This window comes from Panicum virgatum, chromosome 7N (genome assembly GCF_016808335.1).
Source record: "Panicum virgatum strain AP13 chromosome 7N, P.virgatum_v5, whole genome shotgun sequence".
In the NCBI taxonomy this organism is placed as follows: domain Eukaryota; kingdom Viridiplantae; phylum Streptophyta; class Magnoliopsida; order Poales; family Poaceae; genus Panicum; species Panicum virgatum.
The window spans coordinates 38,048,854-38,072,657 of NC_053151.1; the positions used below are offsets into that span (position 1 = coordinate 38,048,854).

At 44.8% G+C, this 23,804-nt stretch overlaps 2 protein-coding genes and 1 pseudogene across 3 annotated transcripts; 2 read left to right on the top strand and 1 right to left on the bottom strand.

The window, feature by feature from the left end:
• Nucleotides 1–806: 806 nt before the first annotated feature.
• On the top strand, nt 807–2,094 carry LOC120681576 (two-component response regulator ORR5-like). Its single transcript, XM_039963110.1, has 5 exons — nt 807–1,053; nt 1,180–1,226; nt 1,346–1,423; nt 1,542–1,612; nt 1,720–2,094. The coding sequence occupies exons 1-5, from the start codon at nt 918–920 to the stop codon at nt 1,805–1,807; spliced, it is 420 nt and encodes a 139-aa protein (XP_039819044.1). The 5' UTR covers nt 807–917; the 3' UTR covers nt 1,808–2,094.
• A 1,583-nt stretch (nt 2,095–3,677) lies between these two features.
• On the top strand, nt 3,678–16,308 carry LOC120681577 (annotated as a pseudogene).
• Nucleotides 16,309–16,358: 50 nt separating this feature from the next.
• Nucleotides 16,359–23,221, bottom strand: LOC120681575 (probable metal-nicotianamine transporter YSL13). 2 transcript variants are annotated; one of them, XM_039963109.1, is made up of 6 exons: nt 20,429–20,892; nt 18,465–18,628; nt 18,287–18,384; nt 18,069–18,206; nt 17,771–17,960; nt 16,359–17,687 (listed from the first exon to the last, which is right to left on the bottom strand). In XM_039963109.1, the coding sequence occupies exons 2-6, from the start codon at nt 18,600–18,602 to the stop codon at nt 16,581–16,583; spliced, it is 1,671 nt and encodes a 556-aa protein (XP_039819043.1). In that variant the 5' UTR covers nt 18,603–18,628; nt 20,429–20,892; the 3' UTR covers nt 16,359–16,580. The 2 variants fall into 2 exon arrangements, with proteins under 2 accessions (XP_039819043.1, XP_039819042.1); XM_039963108.1 differs by lacking the exon at nt 20,429–20,892 and adding an exon at nt 22,670–23,221 and having other exon boundaries at nt 16,581–17,687.
• Between the last annotated feature and the right edge of the window lie 583 nt (nt 23,222–23,804).

Below are 23,804 nucleotides of genomic sequence, written 5' to 3' on the forward strand. Positions count from 1 at the left end.
TTTACTTTGGTTTATCCACTTATTGATAAATTATAAATATACTTTATTCCATTTATTCTTTATAACTATTGATATTTCCATTAACATATTTATTCATTTGCATTTTAGATCTTTATATTATTATCTATTTAAATATTTATGGATAAATATGTTTTGATGAGATATCTTTTTCTTAACTACAAAGGTTACATTCTTTAATCTTTATTGTATAATGACTTAGTGATACCTTCGAAATATGTTTATAATGAATAAAACAAACGAATATAACTATGTTCAAAATCAAATAAATATCCGAATTCGTATCCGAATTCGAGACATCCGTTTTGCATTATATCCGATAATATCCGAATCCTTATCCGTATTCGAGTTAAAATGTGGTAAAAAATACATCCGGATCCGATTCCATACATATCCGATCCGATTCCATGCGTATCCGATCCGATTCCATCCTTACTGCCTTGGCTGTAGCTGGGATGGAGGGGCAGACTCGGATCCGGCCGTATCCGATCAGCGGCGCCGGCCGTGTGCGTATCGATCAGACTGCCTCGGCTAGCCAGACAGGCTGCCTGCTCGGGTACTAGCGCGCAAGTGATATCTCTCGGTCGCCGCACCGCCGTGAATACGCGATCTCCTCCTTGGCTTCTAGTCTCCTCGGCTCCTCGTCTCGTCTCCGTCTCTCTGCTAGTGCTAGCTAAGCCTCCACCTCCCAACCGTCCCGTGCGACGGGTGACCTCACCTCTATATAAACGCACCCCGCCGAGAGGCTCTGACGTGCTCACATCGATCAGTATCCAACTAGTGTCATCGTCATCGCACTAGCTCTCGCAGGCCAGAGCCCATTTTGAGGAGAGTTACTAGGTAGAGCGAGGCGCTCGGCCGGGAGAGGGAGAGGAAAAGAGATCAGAGGAGATCGAACCATGGCGGCGGGCTGCAAGGGTGGTCTCGGCGGGGAGGGGAGCGCCGCGGCGGCGGCGCCGCACGTCCTCGCGGTGGACGACAGCTCGGTCGACCGCGCCGTCATCGCCAGCATCCTCAGGAGCTCGCAGTTCCGCGGTGAGCAATCTGCTAATCCACCGCTCTTGTGGGAACGCTCTTTCTTCAGTTCTTCTCTGGCTCTGCTGCGGTTCTGTTTTCTTCTGTAAACCTGAAGCCGTGTCGCCGGTCGCGTGTTGCGTGCAGTGACGGCCGTGGACAGCGGGAAGAGGGCGCTGGAGCTGCTGGGATCGGTATGCGTCTCTTTACTCAACTGGAATCTGTTGCTCATTCTGTTTCAGAAATCAGATCCTCCCTTATCTGTTATGCGTTTTCCATGAGAAGATGATGTAACGTGTTGCTGTGTTTTCAGGAGCCCAACGTGAGCATGATCATCACTGACTACTGGATGCCGGAGATGACCGGGTACGAGCTCCTCAAGAAGGTCAAGGTGTGTCCACGCATCGTTCGACTGCATTCAGCAGCAGCAGCAGCAGCAGTACGACCATAGAAGCAGGTCACTGAACTCTCTGATCGAGATCTCAACCGGATGGCTTGTCTGCATGCAGGAGTCGTCCAGGCTGAAGGAGATCCCCGTGGTGATCATGTCCTCAGAGAACGTGCCAACCAGGATCAGCAGGTTAGCCTCCCATGCCCAAGCACTGAATCTGTTCAAATATTTTCAGTGTTCTAGTTGCTTTCTGCTGCTGATTGTTGACGTTGCTTCTGTATGGCTTGTGATGTCAGGTGCCTGGAGGAAGGCGCCGAGGATTTCCTGCTGAAGCCCGTCCGCCCGGCCGACGTGTCGCGCCTGTGCCGCCGCGTCCTCCGGTGAGCGCGGCGACGGCGGCACGGCGTCTTTTGGAGGCATGCGGTGGTGGTGGTGGTAGCGGCAGCGTTCCAAGTAGTTCCGTATGCGCTCATGCAGCATGGGGCTCGCCCAAGTTGGCCTGGTGCCGGTTGTGCATTTTGCTCCCTTCTCTCGTTTCTCTTAGTCTTTGTCGTCCTAATGTGCTAGAAGAACTTGTAGAAGTTGTGGCAACGCACCATGTTCAGTGATGTTCTGTAACCCTGAATGTTCAGTTAATCGGTAGAATGAAGATGTCATGTGTTTCCCTTTCATCTGTTCAGTTGGCATGGGTTTATGCGGTTAGACTGTTTAACAACTTTGGTTCATGTGTTTGGCATCAGCACGAGGTTTGCATGCTTTTTGGTTTGCAAGGAGGAGCAGTGTCGAGCAGATGCTGTCCTACTAGCTAGCTTCTCGATCCAAGCGTGTACTGTGATCTCGATCTCACGTGCGATGATCGAGCACTACGTCGTCAGGGACGGTGGGACCGTGTGGGAGTAACTAGCAAGATCTGCTGCCGAGGAATAGGATTCCAGATTTTACTTTTGGTTAGCACAGTGTGACTGTGTTCCTAGGGCTTGTGCCGAGTACTCCGTACTGGAGGGTGCTACTGTACTACAGTACTAGTATCTTGTGCTCATTATGGGGTGTGTTTAGTTTCACTCCGTAAACGCAAAAAAACCGTAAACGCATTAAAGTGAAAAGGAATCTTGCTAATTTGAAGTACTAAATGAAGTCTATTTATAAAACTTTTTGCATGGATGGGCTGTAAATCGCGAGACGAATCTAATGAGCCCACTTAATTCATGATTTGCAACAGTGATGCTACAGTAACCATCTGCTAATTATTGATTAATCATGGATTAATTAGCATCATTAGATTCGTCTCGCGATTTACAACCCATCTATGCAAAAAGTTTTATAAATAGACTTCATTTAGTGCTTCAAATTGGGAAGATTCGAAACGCAAAAAAAATTTGCGTTTACACTCTACTACGAACTAAACACGGCCATGGTCGCGATGGGTGCATGTTAGCTTTCGGTTCTATTCAAGGTCTAGAGCTTTCAGCTATCGTCTCCTGATTCCTCAGGATGCGAAATAAAAGAACATGTTTACATCATTGCATGGACTTAAAAACAACATGCAGAATGCAGGCAGCTAAGCGTTCTTTCGAATAGGAGAGGCACTTGACTTTCTGCTCTATTTGACATGCTCTGGTGTTCCTCCTCAACCAAACTGTGTGAACACTTCCTAGTGTTTTTTTAATCAAAAGTTTATAGCACGGGGAGTAGATTCGACTGTTCAACTTTATTCGACTGGGAGTAGCTTGTGAATTGTGATGTGTAGCTGTAAACTGACGTCTGGCCCATTCACATTTCAAAATAGAAGCACATTGCTGTGGCCTCCTTGTATGGCCTACCTTGGCCCATTGGCCATTGCTCCGGCCTGCTAGGGGAAATGGTCGAGTCAGTCCAAGTCCAATGGGAAATAATCAATCGATTTTACTCAAATTTAGACTACCAAATTAACCTGCTACCGTTGTTGAACTCCAGAATTCATTTGATACTGTTTTCATAAAATAGAAAGAAGAAACAGTGGGTTTGATGAAGTGATGCATTTGAATTTTTTTTCACTCAAATCGCGAAGTTTACTATTGTATCAGTTACTACTAGCTCTTTACGAACAAGCGCCACTCGTGTTCCACTTCCACAACACGCGAGTAGCCATCGATCGGACAAACAGAACGCAGCTCATGGTGACACGAACGCCGAAACAAATCTTTCAAAAAATTGTCTCGACTATTGAATTAAGTTCCTTTTTCAAAAAAAAAGGAGAGAGAAAAAGGTCAAATCTCAAAAACCTAAACCCTTCCGCGCAGCACGCCGCTGCCGTCTGTCGCTCCCTCACACCATGGCCTTCGCCGCCTCCCCCTCCCTCTCCTCCCTCGCTTCCTCCTCATCTTCCGCCGCCTCCTCTTCCACCTCCTTCTGCAGCGCCTTTCACGAGCCGAGACCTCTCCACCTCTCGCTTAAGCCCGTCTCGCCGCTCCCCAAACCCCAGTCGCTGTCCTGCTCCGCGCCGCGCGTCCCCCGCGCCGCCGCCGGCGACGGATCGGGCGCCGGGAACCGCGGGGACGGCTCTGGAGGGGACGGCGGCAAGGATGGAGGCGGAGGTGGGGGCGGAGAGGATGACGGCGACTACGAGGAGACCGAGTTCGGCCCGCTGCTCGGCTTCGACGAGGTGCTGCGCCTCGCGGCGGCTCGCGGCGTTGCACTCCCGGGCGATATGATGGAGGCAGCCAAGGACGCCGGCATCCGGGAAGTCCTGCTGCTCCGCTACTTCGATCTGCAGGTAGCGGGATTGCTGGGAATTTGTATATGGAAGGTGTGAGTGTGGCCGCTTTTCCTCGTTCGTTTTGATATTGAGATGATCTGCGCAGGCTGCGCCGTGGCCACTGGGTGCGATGATCCGCGCCTTCTCGATGCTCCGCAACCGGATGCTTGCTGACCCGTCGTTCCTCTTCAAAGTTGGAACAGAGGTGAATATTTCCCAACTGATCAGAATATGAGAGGCTTCAGTTACAGTGTAGTTGCTAAATTGAGTTTTTGTTTCGGTGCAGATTGTAATTGACTCATGCTGCGCCACATTTGCGGAGGTGCAGAAGAGGGGGAAGGATTTCTGGGCAGAGTTTGAGCTGTACGCCGCTGATCTTCTGGTTGGTGTGGCTGTAGATATTGCGCTCGTGGGGCTCTTGGCTCCTTATGTGAGATTCGGGAAGCCGTCTGCTTCAACAGGGCTCCTAGGAAGGTTCAACAGGATGGCTATGTCTCTGCCAAGCAGGTGAAATTTCATTTCAGTTGGTTTTGTATGGATATTAGTAGCATCACCATGAGAATGGATCAAGCTTGAATGTCTATTCATTTTGTGTTGTGTTGTTCTCATGACCATTTCTTGATCGAAGAAACAGAAAAAGATGGTGTAGAATAGAAATGTTGCTGAATCAGTAATATAGCTTGACTTCAAACATTCATTCCTGTATGACACTACGATTCTAAAACTGCAGTGTTTTTGAAGCTGAAAGACCAGGCTGTAGATTTACAGTTCAGCAAAGAATTGGAACATATTTTTACAAGGTAACCAACCTTACATTGGGAAGGTCGCTCTCAATTCGGAGCCACAGTTGATGTTTAGTTCCAATTGCTGGGCCACTGCCTTGTTCTTTTTCCCTTTTGATAATTAATTGCCATGTTGTTTGGACTGGCTTTAAGACAAAACTGTTTAAATTGCAGGGTGTCTTGTATGGCTCGGTTGGATTTTTCTGTGGTATAATAGGTCAAGGAATCGCCAATATGATAATGACTGCCAAGAGGTAATGCCCAATTGCTATTAGTACTTTTGACCATAAAATCTAGAAGTTTTACAATTGAATGGCTAGTTTTTTAGTTGCTTCTCAATTCTTTTGCTTGTTGAATGCTGTTGAGCTACTGTATTGTTTTGCATATACATTTATATATTCCTTTTGATATAATGTTTATATGTTTTGTTCTCTCCCTCACTAATGTTAATTATTCTTATATTATCTGATTTTATCCCTCAATGTTTTACAGTCGTCCGACTAATCGCGATTAGTCGCGATTAGTCGGGCTTATCGTTCCCTAGGCACCGATAAGGAGCAACGACTAGGTATGAGCGACTAGAATTCTAGTCGTCCGATTAGTCGTTGATTAGTCGCGATTAGTCGTTCGACTAGGTAGGAAAACAATCAGATTTGCAGTAATGGGCCGCGTCAACTGTGTGGTTGGGCTGCTGGGCTGGCATTAGGCCCATTAGGTTTTAGGCATATATGCACAAATGCATGTGCCTCAGACTCGCTGTCGCCCAAATCTCACAAGTGAGTGACCAATTGACCATCATTGTGGTGTTCATGTTTGATATACACTATGTAATGTATAGTATACGTATCATTTCGGTCCTAGCATGATAGGACGACTATACAGACGACTAGGCTCGACTAATCGGCCTGATCGACGACTAATCTCAACTAATCACCTTATCGGTGCCATGGCGACTAGGTCCGACTAGACGACTGTAAAACATTGTTATCCCTACTTGTGTGCTGATGTTTGTTCCCTGTCCAGGAGTGTAAAAAAATCAGATGAAGATATTCCTGTTCCACCTCTTGTTAAAAGTGCTGCACTTTGGGGTAGGCCTTTGTTTCCTTTTATTATCACCTTTACCTGGTCTGAGATACAATTTTTGCAATTGCATATAGCTAAGTATTGGTTTGATGTATACTGAAACATGTGACAATTAAAGTACAGCAGGGCATATTTCAATATTGAATTGCTGGCATTTCGCGAATCTTATAAATATTTTGTTCATTTTTCATATCACTATATTAGATCAGATAATCTCAGACAATGAAAGTCCATTTTAATTATGTCGTGCTTCTTCTGGAAACCTTGCTTATACTATTTTTGTGTAGCTGGCTGTCATATGTGTGTTCAGCTAGGATATAGTTTGTGTTCTTACTTTTCAACTGACAAACTGTGCTGGCATGTAGGTATTTTCCTTGCTGTATCATCCAACACGCGCTACCAGATTATCAATGGTCTGGAGAGGGTAGTGGAGGCATCGCCTGTCGCAAAACGTGTTCCACCTGTCGCTATGGCTTTCACAGTTGGTGTTCGTTTTGCCAATAATATCTATGGTGGAATGCAGTTTGTGGACTGGGCTCGGTGGAGTGGTGTTCAGTAATGGTGGGTATTTGTTGAAGTCACCAGAACATCATTAGATTTAGGTGGTGGAGCTTTGTTGTTTGTCAACATTTCCTGATAAGTAGCAGTGGGGCTGGAGCTCTGAAAGTTAGGAACTCATTTGCTAGAAAAGTCCAGGAAGCACGCATGGCATCATATGGTTGGCATGCATGAACTGAGAATTTCCATTTCTATTGCTGTTGGGGGCAAATGTTGAAGTGTGCCAGACTCAATGAATAAAGGCAACCTGAGACTGTTTAGTTTCCAAACTTTTTCCTACAGTATCCATCACATCAAATCTTCGAATACATGCATGGAGCATTAAATACAGTTGAAAAAATAACTAATTGCACAGTTCAACTGATTGGCACGAAATGAATCTTTTAAGCCTAATTAGTTCATGATTGGACATTAATTATCAAATAACAACAAAAGTGTTACAGTACCCAGAATCCAAACTTTTTCGCGAACTAAACACAGCCTGAATTACCCCTAGACAACTGCTTCCTGTTGTGTTCAGCTCTAAGGTAATCTCTCTACAGAAATGATGGGGAGATGTTTACTGCTGTCTGCTGAATGTTTTTCTTCTCACATCTTCAGTTAATTCTAGAGTGCTGCACCCTGGGGAGCAAAGCCTAGTGCCTTCTATAGCTAACTCATTCAGCCAGCTATGGATTAGCTAATTCACAGTCATGTTTCGTAACTCGTAAGACGAGTTTCACAATTGGCTGGTCTAGATAACAGAAGTATCCTGATGAAGGACTGACCTGTTCAGTCAAAATTGTCTGCTGACCAGATGTGCAGCCCAAGTGAAGTCGATAACTGTTTCAAAAAAAAAGTGAAGTCGATAAAGCCGAAAACGACGTGTCTAAATGATTCTGTGAAATGTTTAGGGTTTGTTTAGATCTTTTGGCGTAAATTTATTGGAAGAGAATCTTGCGATTTAGGAATACTAAATAAAGTCTAATTACAAAACTTTTTATATGGATGGGTTGTAAATCGCGAGACGAATCTAATGAGCATAATTAATCCATAATTAGCGGATGCTTACTGTAGCATTGCAAATCATAGATTAAGTAGTCTCATTAGATTCATCTCGCGATTTACGATCTATCCGTGCAAAAAAATTTGCAAATAGATTTTATTTAGTACTACATGCATGTGTCTAAACATTTGATGTGACGTTTTTTGGTGTAAAATTTTGGGATCTAAACAAGGCATTAGTCTTAAAATGTAACATGGTGACTTGGTGAGTACAAGGTGGCAGCCTAGCAGTACTTGGTGAGTACATGGCGTACTGCAATCTCATGAGGAGTAAAAATTCCATATTTCGGATAAACTGTTCCAGCTAAATGTGACTATTGTTCCAGATGTAATAGAGCAATTTGCATACAAATATGGCAAATTGTTTGGGTGGAACAAATAATACAAACACATGAAAAAAATGTACATATGGAACAAATTATGGGACTCACCATGATACACATACTCACTCAGTCCTGAAATATAAAATATTTTGATTTGTTCTAAGTTAAAGTAGTCTAACTTTAACCATATTTATAGAGAAGAATATTAACGTCTAACACATCAAATAAGTTTCATAATTGATCCAACTATTCTCAATTAATACTCAAAATATTATTGCTCTTTTCTATAAATTTGATCAAACTTAGAATAATTTAATTTAGGACAAACCAAAATGCCTGGATGGAGTATTTAATAGTAATCCATAGAAAAAAGTCATGCATTTGGAATAATATTGTATACATCAAAGATAATCAGTATATGAACTCACTGGGAAAAATTTCAACAAGGAAGAAATTGTGCGAACCGGTAAAAATAAAACACACGTAGAATAATCATAGGGATACGTGGAGCGTAACATTATACACCATGAACAAGATTTTTTTTATAGATGGAATAATTGATGTGGAAACTTGTGATTTCAGCTGAATTAATTTCCACATCTCGAGCAGGTCCAATACAAGAGAGATGGGTGTGAGACATGCATGCGCGCGGTCATGCAAAATTCGCATGCATACAACACAATTCAGAAATTTCTGATCAGCAAGAGATTGGTTGGGTGCAATTCCAGGAACTGCCCCAACACAGCAGGACCCGGCTGGCTACAGCCACACCGATCGTGAAACTTCGCTTTTGGCCATTTGTGAATATGTGATGCACACTGTGGAGGCTACCAAGGCCCGAAAATGACCTGACCGCAATTCCCTTTCTTCCAATTAATTAATGCGATTGCAGAAAATTAGGTCGTCTCGCCGGTCAATACAAGGCTAGTTCTTGTATTGTATTGTATTGTATTGTATTGTATTGTATTGTATTGTATTGTATTGTATTGTATTGTATTGTATTGTATTGTATTGTATTAATATGAAGTAAATATAAGTCAGAGCACTGGTATCCTCTCAATTTAGAGCAGATATGCATGCTCCGAAGACGAGCTGCGCCGCCATGGCAACGCTCGTGCTCGCTCTGCTCGCTGCGCCGTCTCCGGCAGCTGCCGCGGCGAAGAGGGGCGGAAGGAACTGCTCATCAGCCGGCTGTGGTGGCCTGGAGATCCCGCCGTACCCGTTCGGGATAGGCACAGAGTGCTCCCTGCCGGGCTTCAACCTCACCTGCGTGACTCGCGCAGGCACCGGTAGTTACCTCCTACTAGGCAAGCCAAGCATCCAGGTGATCGGAGTCGCCGATCCGGAATTCCTCTTTACAAGCATCGGGTACTTGGTGAAGATGGCTCCTGGTGTCCGGGACAAATCCATCCACTGGGAGGCTCCAGGCAGACCCTTCGCCATCCTTGGCTCGTCGTCAATGATGTCGCTCTTCGTCGTTGGCTGCGGGGTCAAGGCCTCGCTGTTCGGCGGCGATACTGATGTTTTGATCGGTAGCTGCTCCGTGGTCTGCGCACAAGGTGAAATCATGGAGAGGCTGCCCCAAGGGCTGTGCGTCGGCATAGGATGCTGTAGCATCAATATTACGGTGGCCCTAAGAGCATTCACCCTCAACATCTCGCGCGCCGCCGGTCAATCTGCGAAGCTGCTGGAACAAGTTAACGCCTTCATCACCTATAATCGCTGGTATTCGTTCCAATTATCTGATCTCGAATCTGATCTAACTGGTAATGAGTATCCAGTCGACCTGATCTGGGCTATTCCCTACCAGCGGGACTGTAAACGCGCCATGGAGGATAGAGCCAACTATGCGTGCGTTAGTAACCACAGCGAATGCCTGGATTCGCAGATCGTCGGTGGATATCTTTGCTACTGCAAGGAAGGATTCGATGGCAATCCTTATGTCGTCAACGGCTGCGTATACGTAGCCCGAACCTCAGGTCAGTTTTCTGTACCACAACACGACCCCCACCCACGCACCCACTTGCATACGGTAGTTCCATTAAGTGGGTTTTTGAGCGGAACAGTCATTTTTATCCCTCATCTTTCCTTTGAAGGTCAAATTTATTCTTTGATTATGATATTGGTCACTTCATTTATCAAACTTTTAATATAGCACACCTACACATTATGCAAATATACCATGCATATAAGCCTAAGGTTGCTAGCCCAAGCGGCAACAGTAGCCGGTTGGCACTTCGCAGGTCGTGAGTTCGAATTCTGACTGGGGCGAATTTCCGCCTACGGGTAAAAAAAAATCCCTCACTGTGCTCGGTGCAAGGCATGGCCCACGTGCGGCCGGTTGTTGTGGGTCGTTTTTTTTTACCGATATAGAGTTTGCTAGCATAGCGAAAATGTGAGCGATCGATTGAGGATCTTGTGTCTGATGTTATTTATTTGCATTCATCTTGATTGTTGAACCACATGTTTTATCATTCTTAGAAAGGTATAAAAATGTATCAAAAATGGAATTCAGAAGGTGTTGTCCCTTTTGTGTCTTTCCAACGAGCCAACAACCATTTTTTTTTAGAATAAGCCAACATCCAACAACCATTAGAGTAAGCACAATAAGGTGATACGGGCGGGTGAAGTGTCATGTCATGTTATATTTGTCATGGGTGGGAGGAAAGAGGGAAGGAGAGAAAACAAAAACGGACCGCAAGTATACAGTTGGTTGCAACACACAGGCTCCAATAAATTCAGTGTGAAAATGAGAGAGGTGGTTTAGACCATATGTTAACATAATCTTGCTTATTTGGCATTGACAAAGTTACTTATTTCTTCTTTGGTCCTCAAAGTTTTAGTCTTCTTTATTTGACACTAAGTTTAATTTTGATTCCCAATTTGACACTATTGTCTATTTTGACAAATTACGGTGTTAAATTGGGGGTGAAAAGACCTTTTTACCCCTTTTGGCCTAGTACAACATTGCATCCTATAATTTAGAGGAAATGGTGTTTCTACCCCCACTTTGAAAGCTAATTTTGATTTTATCCTCACTTTTGGCAACTTTATATTATTACCCCTGTTGATGCATTTAAAGGCTTTACTGTCCTCGGTAGCTAAAAAGATCGGGTCCAACTTTATTTATTACAGTTCTATGTTAGTTTCTCAATAATTTAAATTTCCATTCCATAGAAAACCATGTATGTATCATGCTCAGTTATTTATCAAATTAAATTAAATTTATAGAATAATCTACCTTCGTGTAAAAAAAACCAACGCACGGAGAATTCATCTAGTTTAAAAAATAGAAAAACCCTTCGTAATAGCGTGGAAAGTCCACAATACCCCTTATCCCCCTTTACCCCTCCCAACTCTCCTCTCTCCGACCCCACTCTCTCCACCGGCGTCGGCGGTGGCACCAGACAGGGCTTTGCCGCTAGCGTGCGGCCTGGCCAGGGGCGCGGCCACGAGCGCGCCACACGGCCTAGGCGTCGCGAACAAGCGAGATCGGCGGCTCGGCGCCCACGTTCTATGCGTCCACCAGGGCCACAAGGTCACGCGTCGACCCCGTCTGTCAGATGCTAACTCCTGTGCTACTTCTCGAGACGAATCTAATGAGACATTTGACTGTATGATTAGAGAATGACCACTGTAGCAATACTGTAGGTAATTATGGATTAATTACAGTCATTAGATTCGTCGCGAAAAGTTACGCCCATCCATAAAAAAGGTTTTGCAAATAAACTTCATTTGGTGCTTCATGCATGCAAGATTCTTTTGTAGCACAAGTTGCGCTAGCATGAACCGAACAAGATTTATGCTAACAATGCGATTTGGTTTATGTTTTTCAAGACATAAGTACATTATTTGGGCTGTTATTTTGTCAAGAATATGATAAAGTTGGCATCATTTTTTGCTAACAATGCTTAAAGGCCGCATGCAAATTAAATAAAAAACATTGTGGTATAAATTAATGATCAGGCATTCATATCCAATACATCACATTGACAGAACAAGGTAGCATTATTTCAGAAAAAAGGAAAATGTCTAAATTACTACACTCAACTATAGGCAAAGTCCAGATAATCCCTTAAACTGTAGTTTATTTCATTTTACCCCCAAATTATGTTATTTGGTCAGGAGATCACAATGGTGGAGTCCATGTATATAGCCAACTGTTATATAAGCTGGCTATTAAATTGGTTCAAAATGACATACCAATAACATATAATACTCCCTAAAAAGACTGTTTGTTTAAAAAATTTTAGACATAATAGCAAATTTGTAAAATATCCTTAACACCTATTTTGCAAGCAGAGATGTTGGATGGATTACCGAGTCCATAATTAAATACATGCATCGGTTAACTCAACAGTAAGCCCGCAACAGGTCGTTATGTGCTCTCTTCAAGAGAGCCGCACCAGCATTTTCAATTAAAAAACAAGAAGAGAGAGAAATCGTCGCTACGTCTAGCGAGAGCCGCTAGCACGCGGTTCCACGCGAGCAGGGCCCACCCATGCAGTCTCCGCTGGCCGAGCGGGGGTATGGGGAGATGCAGAGACCGGACGGGTCGAGACGTCGAGGTAAGACCCAAGCGCATCGGCGAGGCGGAGCATAGGCCGTCGTGAGCGACGCGGCTGGGAAGCTTGGCCGCCGCCGCGGCGTCCTGTGCGCGGAGGGTGGCCGCGGCTTGGTGCGAGGAGCAGTGTTAGCAGCAGAGCGGACGAGTCTACGCAGGGCGCCGCCGCCGTACCGTGGGGTGAGGTGCCGCGGGGCGCGGCCAAGTTGCACCCGTCACTCTGTGCGCCGCGGGGCGCGGCCAAGTTGCACCCGTCACTCTGTGCGCCGCGGCTGCCGGCTTGGGGGCAAGGCAAGCAGCGACGGCGGGCGCGGGCATGGCCGGTAAGCCGTCGAGGCAGAGCTAGCTGGCAAGCACAACCGTCCTGCTGCTGGCGCACCCTTCCCTCCGCGCGCCGCGGCTGCTGGCGGGGACATGGCGGGCAGAGACAACCAACGCGGGTAACGCCGGCAAGCTGCGGTGGCAGAGCAAGCTGCTAGTACGGAGGCGCATGGGGAAAAGTAGAGGAGAGGTCAGGAGGAGGAAGAGACTCGTAAACAATCTCTGCCATATAGGTCCAGCATTAATTTAGAAAACCATGCTAAAGTAAGATTGCTAGATGTACGTGGACATCAGTTATAGAGAACAGGTTACTTTAACCACTGCGGGTGCCCTTACTTTAACAAAATGTAGCTGCTCAGCGTCAGACTCTTGGGTTTCCATTTCGTTATTTGACCTGGCCGGCTGGGGGACGACTCGGACGAGAACAGGCTGCTCAACTTCGTGATTTGGAGAGTTTTATGATGGTCTGAATGCTAGATAAACAATCTTTGTGGGATAGTAAATTTTAGAGGCTAAACGAATAGTCTTTTTTAGACGGATGAAGTAGCGAGCAGCTCGCTAATTACGAGTCTGGCTTAAAAAAACTATATATATGCTTCCTTCTTCATTTTTTACATCATATAATATAATATGGTACGGTCTTTAAAATAACACTTTGACCATTCATTTATCATATATTATATCACACATACTTATAATTAGGGTAAAATATATTTAATACGAAACAAATCATATAATGTTTACATCATAAAAATAAAAAAATAATAGTCAAATTATTGATCAAAGATTGTAAAGTCTAAATATTAATATGCTTGTCCGCCTTATACAAGTAGAGTCTAGGATGCATCTTCTGCAAAATCTCGACAACCTGATAGTCTCAACAGTCGTCCCCTGAATCTTTTAGCGGGATAGTTTATTATTTCTGTCATTGTTTCTGGCATTTTTTCATTAGCTAAATTCATTTGGAGTGATACTGTTTTTTTTCCTTCTTCTCGGAACACAGTTTCCGACTTTGTGCAGCCGAAGGCGAATTGCTCGACATCGTGTGGGAACGTGAGCTTCGGATTTCCCTTCGGAACAGAAATAGGTTGCTTTGCAAAACTCCAACTGTACCTGACATGTAACCCGGGGCCTTCTGCTCCCTTGCTCCAAATGTCAGATGGTTCAGTGGTCACTAGTATTTCCATCGACGAAGGTATATTGAATGTTCTCGAGCCATCAGATCCGAGCCATTTCGCAGAAACTCCTCTGTACGCCTTCTCTGAAGAATGGGGCGTGGTGAAGTGGGCCGTGGACAGCAGGACCTGTAAGAATGCAACGGCGTCCAAGGAGGGTTACAGATGCATCTCTAATTATAGTGACTGTGTGGATGTTAGAGACGATAAAACATACAATCAGGTCGGTTACCGGTGCAAGTGCTCTCCAGGGTTTGAAGGGAATCCTTACCTTAAAGATGGATGCACAGGTACGATCTTCTCGAGCTTTGGAGAGAATGCCAATTTAACACTTTGAAAGGATTTACAGTGTGAGCCTGCACATTGCTGATATTAACGAGTGTCTGCAGCCGGATAAATACTTCTGTAATGGTATTTGCCAAAATACTTTTGGGAGCTATACATGCACCGATTGTCCTCATGGAACAGATTTCAATGCCAACACAAGAAAATGCCGGCCAGCTACTATAATATTAGGTAGGCTATTTGTACATGCATTTTTTTTTTGGAAAGTAACATGCAAACTGCCTATACTAGAGAAAGAGTCTTCCATCCACCACAAAAGTATCCATGAGAACTAGATATATTTCTATGGTGGATTGAAGTACTTTTTTTAGACGGCGAGGTCTTTAGTACTTGCCAACACCAAAAGATACTATAGGGTCCCTTTAGTGGTCATGCAACCAGTAAAGTCTTAGATTCATGTTATTGCATTGGTTGCGAATCTACTATTGAAAGTGAAACGGCACTAAAAGTGTTTTCCAGTAGTTATATGATCGTGTCTCAAACTGTATAATTAACTAGTTGGGTTATTGATTCTATGTCTGAGTAGTTAAAGTTGTTCACAAAATGCAGGTGTTTCCATTGGACTAAGTAGTGGAGGTACCATTCTATTTGTTGCCGCAATTTTTGTTGTTCTTACACGGAAATGGAAGAGAAGCGTTCAAAAACGGCTCAGGAAGAGGTATTTTCGCAAGAACAAAGGCATTCTCCTAGAACAGTTAATCTCCTCGGACCAAAATGCAAGTGATGGCATGAAGATATTCTCACTTGAAGAGTTAGAAAAGGCAACCAACAATTTTGATAATGCTCGTGTGGTCGGTCGTGGCGGCTACGGCACCGTGTACAAGGGCATTTTAACTGACCAGCGTGTGGTGGCTATTAAGAGATCAATGCTTGAAGCAAGCACCGAGATCGAGCAGTTCATCAACGAGGTGTCTATCCTCTCGCAAATCAACCACCGGAACGTTGTGAAGCTCCATGGGTGCTGCCTTGAGGCTGAGGTCCCTCTGCTTGTGTATGAGTTCATCTCCAATGGCACACTGTATGATTTGTTGCACTGCGGGCAAAATGGCACCTTAGTACCATTGTCTTGGGAGGAGCGCCTAAGGATTGCTGTTGAGATCGCCGGCGCTCTCACGTACCTGCACTCGGCGGCATCGGTGTCAATTCTCCACAGAGACGTCAAGTGCATGAACATACTTCTGAATGAAAGCTACATGGCAAAGGTTTCAGATTTCGGCGCATCAAGATCCATCCCAATTGACCAGACTCATCTGGTCACAGCCGTGCAAGGAACATTCGGGTACTTGGACCCAGAGTACTACCACACTGGTCAGCTCAACGAGAAGAGCGACGTTTACAGTTTCGGAGTAATACTTCTCGAGCTATTAGTAAGGAAGAAGCCAATCTTCGAGAACGAGAATGGCGAGAAGCAGAACCTGTCGAACTACTTCCTTTGGGCGATAGGTGAAAGGCCCCTCGAGGAGATAGTGGACGAGCAGATCCTAGGGGAAGCAAGTGAGGAAGCGATCGCGGGCACAGCTCGGCTGGCGCAGGAGTGCCTCAGCCTGACGCGAGGGGAGAGGCCTACCATGAAAGACGTGGAGATGAGGCTGCAGATGCTGAGGAGCCATGACGCCTCTGCTCCGGGACCGAGGAGGGGCGAACAAATGACCCATGCTCGAAGTGAAGCGGCGAAAGCCAATGGGATCAGGGGCGCCGTCCCTGTGCCGGCCGGCCACCACGGCACACGCCAGTTCAGCCTAGAGCAGGAGTTCGTGTCGTCCGCGCGTGTGCCGCGGTAGGCTGCTGGCACCGCGTCTCTCTGTTATATGTACTTTAATTTTTTTAATTGCTTGTTGTGCTCCTATGATTTTGTACTGCAAAGGTCATACAGAGGAACGCATGTGTATCATCTTCAGGATTGTTATGATCATCTCAAATAAGAGGGCTTTACCTAGTAAAGGCCATAAACACTAAGGAAAAGTAAGACCAGAACAGTAGGTGAGTTTCCTACTGACACACATAAGAAACACATGACTTATCAGGTCTAGTAAAAGCAACCTGTACATAACTTCTTTTATCTTGTATAGTTGATATTAACCTCAGAACATTTGTCTTCTTGCTGACACACGGACTTACTGAAGTAGAAGATGACTACCCATTGCACGCACACACATCAGATGAGGAGAAGACTGAACATTGGCTTCATTACTCATAACTGACACATGTCGTCGTTTCCACCAAACGTTCTACGTTGTAAGGAAAGCATCCACCTTGTCATTCATCGTCCTTGACAGGAACTTCATGCAGATCGGAGGCTTAACCTTGGCGAGGGCCAGCACCGACTGAGGGAGGACCCATATCCCATCGCCACAGATCATGCCGGAGGCGACCGCAGGAGCGAATGCGTCCGCCTTGGCTCTGTCCAGTCTCTGCCACACGAACAGTATCGCCGTCCCGATGAACATGTCCACCGCGAAGTACGCCCCGATGTAGAACGGGATGGCCATCGCCATCGGGATCGGGATGAACCGCAACACCTTCTTGGGCACCAGGTCTCTGATCAGGTTGATGACGATCGCCGCGGCGAAGAACACGTAGCAGAGGGTGAGGCAGTTCTTCGGGAGCGAGGAGAAGCCGTCCACACCCAGTATCGCCATGCTCCGGAAGACGGCGGCGTTCGGCGCGGGGTACTCGCTGCCGTCGACGCCAATGTTGCCGAAGGCCTTGTAGAAGAGCCAGAACACGCAGGGAGCGATGATGCAGCCCATTGCCGTGCCTATGACCTGACTGATGAACATTGACCTTGGTGAGGCCAATGTCAGGTATCCTGTTTTGAAGTCCCCCATCAGGTCAGCAGCAGTGCCCACGATGTTCATCATCACGCCACAGGCAGCCAGGCCAGCAAGAACACCACCATGCGAGGCGCCTACCCATGCACCGAATGCGAAGATCGCAAGCTTCCCGTAGGTGGTAACTAGAGACCAGTCAGTGAGGCCAGCTCCATAGGCATTGCAGAAGGCAAGTACAGGAGCAAAAATGTAGGCTACCAGGATGTGGTACCACTTGAGCTGTGGGAATATCTGTGGGACAGTACCGATAGATATGGCAGCAATAACAACATAGCCTCCAAGTGCAACATACCAAGGAATTTGGTCTTTGAGGAAGAGCTCGTTTCTTCGCTCTTCGTCGTATGAGATAGGTGTGATGTCAGTAACTGTGCCATCATCAGAGATAGGAAGTGTACTAGCATTACTTTTCTTGAGTTGAGATCTTAACGAGATCACTGTAAGAATGAATATCTTTAGGAAGTTATATAGACCATCCCCAAGAATCAAGGCAATGGCTATGAAGACCTGTAATACCGGTAGAATTTAGTAGCTGAAAGGAAAACTGAATCCTCATTTCCTCAAGGAAAGAACACATAACATATTCTTACCCGGTAACCTTGCATTCCGTGAAGACTAGTGTCAGCGAGATCAGCAGAGAACCAAATTCCCCTTTTCTTGGCTAGGAGGGGCCACATTATTCCCCATGAGAGGATGGCTCCCAAGAGGATAGATATGTTGACAATATGCGAGCAAATCATTCCCACTCCAACATACGTAGGAGAGAAATCAAAGTAAAACCTTGAAAATAAAAAAGGAAATGTTTGATTGTGAAGAACATAAAAAAGAATATGTACTATGGAACTGAAATAAACATTAATTTTGGGATTGATGGAAAATACCTGTTACCTGTTTTTGTAAGCTTGCAGGCCTAGTGATGGAAACTTTTGGAATCCACATTCATCTGCGTTAGCAGTATAGAACCACTGAAAGAAACCCCAAACAAAGCTAAGGACAAAGAATGTACCCAATTTCTTCACTTGCTTCCTGTAAACGACAATAAACACCAATGAACTTCTCATCTTTTGAGTCCTACTAGAATATAAATGGAAACTACTGTATATCACCTTGCAAGCTTGGCACCCTGGGGCGTATGGAAGCCATTTATGAGGTAGGCTGTAGCAGTGCCACTGGGATACGTCAACTTGTAGTCAACGATCATAATCTGAATAATTCATAGTAATTTTGTTAAAATGGTTGAATTGACCGGCAAAGAGAGTTGGTTGGTTGGATATAGAATTTGACCTTTCTCAGTGGCACAAGGCCGAATAGCCCAATGAAGCTGACAAGGAACAGGAAACCAATTATCCATCCAAGTTGCGGATTTTTGATATTTTGAGCATCATTTGCCTCAGTTGACATGGCAGCAATTTTATCACTCATAGCTAATATGTAGCTACCAAAGCCCCCTGGAAAGTCAGCAAGTTAACTAAGAATGCCAGCCTATAACTACTTTCATTTGGCACTTTTGCAATAATATCTGCAAATAATTTATTGGTGGACAACTAGCACATGTTAAACATAACTAGCATGCACCATGCAGTCACTTATTTGCGAACATAATAAGGTAAGAGCATCTCCAACAGACTCTCAAAAAGATGTTGGATATGTAAAAATAGATAAACTTCATTAAAATTAGGGAAAAAGTCTACATAACCCCCACATCTTTGGAGGGTTGTCTACTTCACCCCCTCACCTTCAAAACCGGTTATTTAACCCCCTCAACTTTGCAAAACCGGACAAATAACCCCCCCAAGTGGTTTTGGACGGTGGTTTGCTACAGTAATGCGGTTTTATCTTTTTCTTTTATTATTTATTTTCGCTGAATCTTTGAAAAATCATAGTAAATCGTAGAAAAATCGAAAAATGGAAAATCCAATTTTGTTGGACTCCACATGATTAGATCTACATAATGAACATATAATATGGTATCCTTTAGTATAAAATTTTTATCATAGATTTAGATCTATGCTTTTCTATAATTAAATGAAATAATTCATATCTGCAGCTTCTATGGTCCAATTGTAGTGAAATTTTTACGGTTGGCAAATTGTTGTATGTTTGAACTATAGTAAAAATTTCATACTCATTTGATAACGTATAACTTAGTTATAGATTTATTTCAGTTTATGCTTGTTAAATCTATGCTTTATCTATAACTAAGTTATACATGATCCAATGAGTATGAAATTTTTACTATAGTTCAAGCATACAATAATTTTCCAATCGTAAAAATTTCACTACAATTGGACCATAGAAGCTGCAGATATGAATTATTTCATTTAATTATAAAAAAACATAGATCTAAATCTATGATAAAAAATTTATACTAAAGAATACCATATTATATGTTCATTATATAGATCTAATCATGTGGAGTCCAACAAAATTGGATTTTCCATTTTTCGATTTTTCTACGATTTACTATGATTTTTCAAAGATTCAGCGAAAATAAATAATAAAAGAAAAAGATAAAACCGCATTACTGTAGCAAAATCACCGTCCAAAACCACTTGGGGGTTATTTGTCCGGTTTTGCAAAGTTGAGGGGGTTAAATAACCGGTTTTGAAGGTGAGGGGGTGAAGTAGACAACCCTCCAAAGATGAGGGGGTTACGTAGACTTTTTCCTTAAAATTAGCATCCAACAGCTTCTTCATCCGGCTCGCGTCGCTATCTCAATCGGAATACTGCCCCCCTCGCTCGCATCCTTTACCGAGAGCTCCTGACTCGGCATCCCGTCCGCGCGCCCTCCTCCCCACGCGCACCCTCGCCGTTGCACCACTCCTACTCGTCCTCCTCCTCCGGCGCCGCCACCGGCCACCATGGATGTCTACAGCATGAGCTCCGCCCCCTTGTGGATTTCTCCCCGACCACGTGGTCAAAATCCAATTAATCTCAGCCACAATTAGCCTGTGAGCTCCTCTACTAGATCCAGCCATCGGTTGGCCCAGCCTCTCGCCGGGCAGAGCGCGCGCCGTCGCGCCATGGCCGCCGTCCATGATAACTCCGGTGAGCTCCCATCCAACCTCCACTTCCTGGCCGACAAATACCCAAAACAAGTCGAGGACAAGGCGTCGGGAAGAAGGATGAGCAGGCACCGCGCGAGGAGGAGGCCGGCTGGTGGCGTGCAAGGTGGTGGCACACGGGGAGGAGGCGCGCAGAGTGGTGGCCGGCGGCGCACGGGGAGGAGGCTGGAGGTGGGGGCTCACCGTGGCGAGGCCGTGGAGGAGGGTAGGCGCCGGCGTGGAGAGCCACACGGGAAGGAGCCGCGCGCCGCCGCACTACGGCCGAGCTGGAGAAAGAAGGGGAGGGGGATGACGAGTGGGTCCTACGTGTCAGATCAATTTTTTTTGGAGTGGAGCAGAGGCATAGATGGAGAGACTGTTGGATCTCTCCCACCCTTTGATTAGCTTTTTATTCTTTTACCTTGTCATTTAACTAGTCATTTAGATAGGAATTTTACCTAGTCTCTTGGAGTTGCTCTAAGGCTACATTTTTCCACTGAAGAGACTGTAGAAGAAAACAGGTTTCACTATGCTACCAACTTGCCACTACTTACGAATAGAAAAGCAACATGTTTGACAGCAAAAATTCTGTTAAGATTTTTACTTTTTTTTTTCTGATCTTTCCGCAAGATGTTTTTGGGAAAAGCACAATCAGGGCCCTTCGCCATATCACAGCAGAAAATACATAGGAGGTTCACATGTTAGTAAAAAATTAATGCAATAAACAAACAATACTGCACCATTAGAAACAGGTGGCGAATTAGGCGCTACTGAAAAAAAAAAGAATATAAAAATTGATCCATGCACAGGTCTGCAACTTTTTGAACCAAATGCATACCATGGTATATTGAGGTTCTATAGCGATATTGCAGAAGTGTAAATGAGTTATTCGCCATCCTGATTAACTGATAAGCCGAGTTGATATCAACCTAACTCTTTTATTATAAAAGATAGGAAGTCTTTACAGCAAAAAAGCTTTGGTTGTCCTAAGATTGTGACAGCTAGATGGGAGCCTTGATGGTCTAGAATTTGCTGATCGTTGATCGTTGTCAGGAGCAATTGCTTACGGAGTCCAGCTAACTGTTTAGAATTATCAATTGCACGAGCAAATCAAATAAGCATCTATTATCTTATTATTTGGCCAACATACGGAGCCTCCACATTTATTCTCAAGGCCTAGAAATTCTCACGTTAATCGGAGAAAAATAAAAAAAATAAAAATTACCCACCACTGCCATTATAATAAAAATAGACTAAAATACTCATGTGACTAATTAAAAATCATCCACCAATGATATTATGAAAAATTAAATATAAAATACCATTTAACTATGTGTCAGTTACAAACATATACTATTAATAAAAACTAAAACTAACAACAATCAATCAAAATAAAATAAAATTAAGAATAATTATATGCATAATATTATTAAAGCTCAACAAATCTAATTGTTATTACAGGTAGATCATATTTGAATTGTTTTAATCAACAATAAGACATAATCTACGATAATGAATAGTATGATGTATGGTAAAAATAGTATTATTTTTAAGTATACAATGACATGCGAATTTTTGAATTTTCAATACTAGCCGCGCAAATGCGCAGGCTATATGCCTAGTTGGTATTATAATAATAATTGCTGCAAACCAGGCGCTTCCTCTCATCCTCTTGAGTAATTAGTAAAGCAAGAAAATGCAGTGCTCCTTTCAAATTGTCCTAATACAGACAGCTACCCAGATACTTCTGAATTGTATCACTTCCAAGCACGTTCTTCCAATTTTGCGCTGTACTATGCTTCCACGCTATTTTCTTTATTCAGCCATTGACAGATTCAAGCTGTAATGCTATATTGGTAAAAGGACGGACCATTGTTTGCATCTATCGGTCGTCAGATATGGTGCAAGGAAAGCAGCAGCCTTGACAAGAATCAGCCTTGTTTGTATCTCTTATTTAATACAGAAAATTAATACTATACTAATCTGCCTATTAATGAGATTATTCTAGGAGTGCAAATGGGTGACCCTTAGGTACACACCTCCAATCCTCTTTAGTTCAAAATTTTGTACTAATTTTCCAAATTGAGATATGATTTTGAAGAATTAATACAAAATTTTGAACTAGGGAGGGTTGGAGGGGCACATAATGATTACCAATTGGCACCCATAGATTATTCTACGCTGAAAATCAGCTAGCTCTAAAGACTGCGTATAGCCACTGGCACGAACCTGGACACAAAGTAACAAACACAGAGAAGGAAACCAGGCAACTGAGATCTACCGCAAGCATAGTTGCAAAGAATTATCGAGTCGATTATTTCTGTCTTTGTAGCCTTCTATAAACGAAATCACAGCTGTCAGAGTAGAAGCACGCATGCAAATGGACTCTGACAGCTGTGAAATTGATCGCAGCAGATGCCTAGATTGGAAAGGGTTGTTGGTTACCGCTGAAGGCGATGTCGTAGGCGGCGACGACGCAGGTCTGGATGACGGTGTTCTCCTGGCGCGTGAAGGGCTGCCTGAGGAGCCCCACCCGCTCGATGGCGGCGGTCCAGAGGCGGACGAAGAAGAAGCCGAGGAGCCCCGCGGAGATGTTGAGCGAGGGGATGATCCCCGTGGTGAGGTTGAGCTTCATGACGATGACGCTGAACAGGACGGCCAGGAAGAAGCTGACCATGAAGGCGCGCACCGTCAGCTGCTCCCGCCACGACGGCACCGGCTGGCCCGCGAACGCGCGCTCCACGGACGGCGCCGCCGCCGCCGCCTCGTCCCCCGACGCGCCCGCGCCCGCCCCGTCGGGGGCCGGCGGCGACGACGCCGTGCGGTCGTCGCTGGCGGGCTTGCCCCGCTGCCGGAGCTCGTTCGCCTCCACCATCTCGACGCCTCCGGCGCCGTTCGAGCCCGGGGCCCCGTCGTGCGTCGCGGTGGCCATCTGGTCGGGGACCCGCGGCTGCAGGCCTGCAGCGGAGCTCGGCAGAGGCGGAGGTGTGCACGTGCGCGAACTGATCTGCTACACGCCGCGGGCTGGGGAATTTATGGTGGGTTCTGCCGTTGTGGCCTGCCTTTTCTTTTAAAAAAACAGGGTCCATTTTAGTTTGTTGCGTGTTAGTGAATAGTAATAGTTTGATCGTTAATTACAGTGTCAAATAAAGACAATTTACAAAATCAACTTCAAAACCATGTGCTAGTGACCCTGAAGAATCTAATAAAATCTTGACCGCGCGATTAGAAGATGGTTACTGTAACATATCTGTAGTAAATTAACGATTAATTAACGTCATTAGATTCGTCACGAAAAATTACACACATCTCTAATTTTTTTTTGCAAATAGCCTTCATTCAATTTTTCGTAAAAAAATTTCTCTTCTAGCGCTAGAATTGTTGCCACAAACCAAACAAACAAGCCCCTCTAGCCTGCTGCTACCGCCTACCGGTTGGGTTGGGGGCGAGGCGACGACGGGCCGAGGTGACGTGGCTGGAAGTTTGAGTGTTTGACTGGTGCGGCGGTGCCTGACGTCGGAGCAGGGCCATGTTTGGATGAGGTGTGAAAAAATTTTAAGGAAAATTTTTTGGTACTTTG

Bases quoted from the DNA above. Each gene is read 5' to 3' on its own strand.
- LOC120681576 (XM_039963110.1), top strand. From the start codon at position 918: ATGGCGGCGGGCTGCAAGGGTGGTCTCGGCGGGGAGGGGAGCGCCGCG. The intron at 1,227-1,345 runs GTATGCGTCTCT...CTGTGTTTTCAG, and splicing joins CGCTGGAGCTGCTGGGATCG to GAGCCCAACGTGAGCATGAT. The intron at 1,613-1,719 runs GTTAGCCTCCCA...TTGTGATGTCAG, and splicing joins GTGCCAACCAGGATCAGCAG to GTGCCTGGAGGAAGGCGCCG.
- LOC120681575 (XM_039963108.1), bottom strand. From the start codon at position 23,156: ATGGCCACCGCGACGCACGACGGGGCCCCGGGCTCGAACGGCGCCGGA. The intron at 18,207-18,286 runs GTGATATACAGT...TGTCGTTTACAG, and splicing joins CAGGGTGCCAAGCTTGCAAG to GAAGCAAGTGAAGAAATTGG. The intron at 17,688-17,770 runs GTAAGAATATGT...CCGGTATTACAG, and splicing joins ACGGAATGCAAGGTTACCGG to GTCTTCATAGCCATTGCCTT.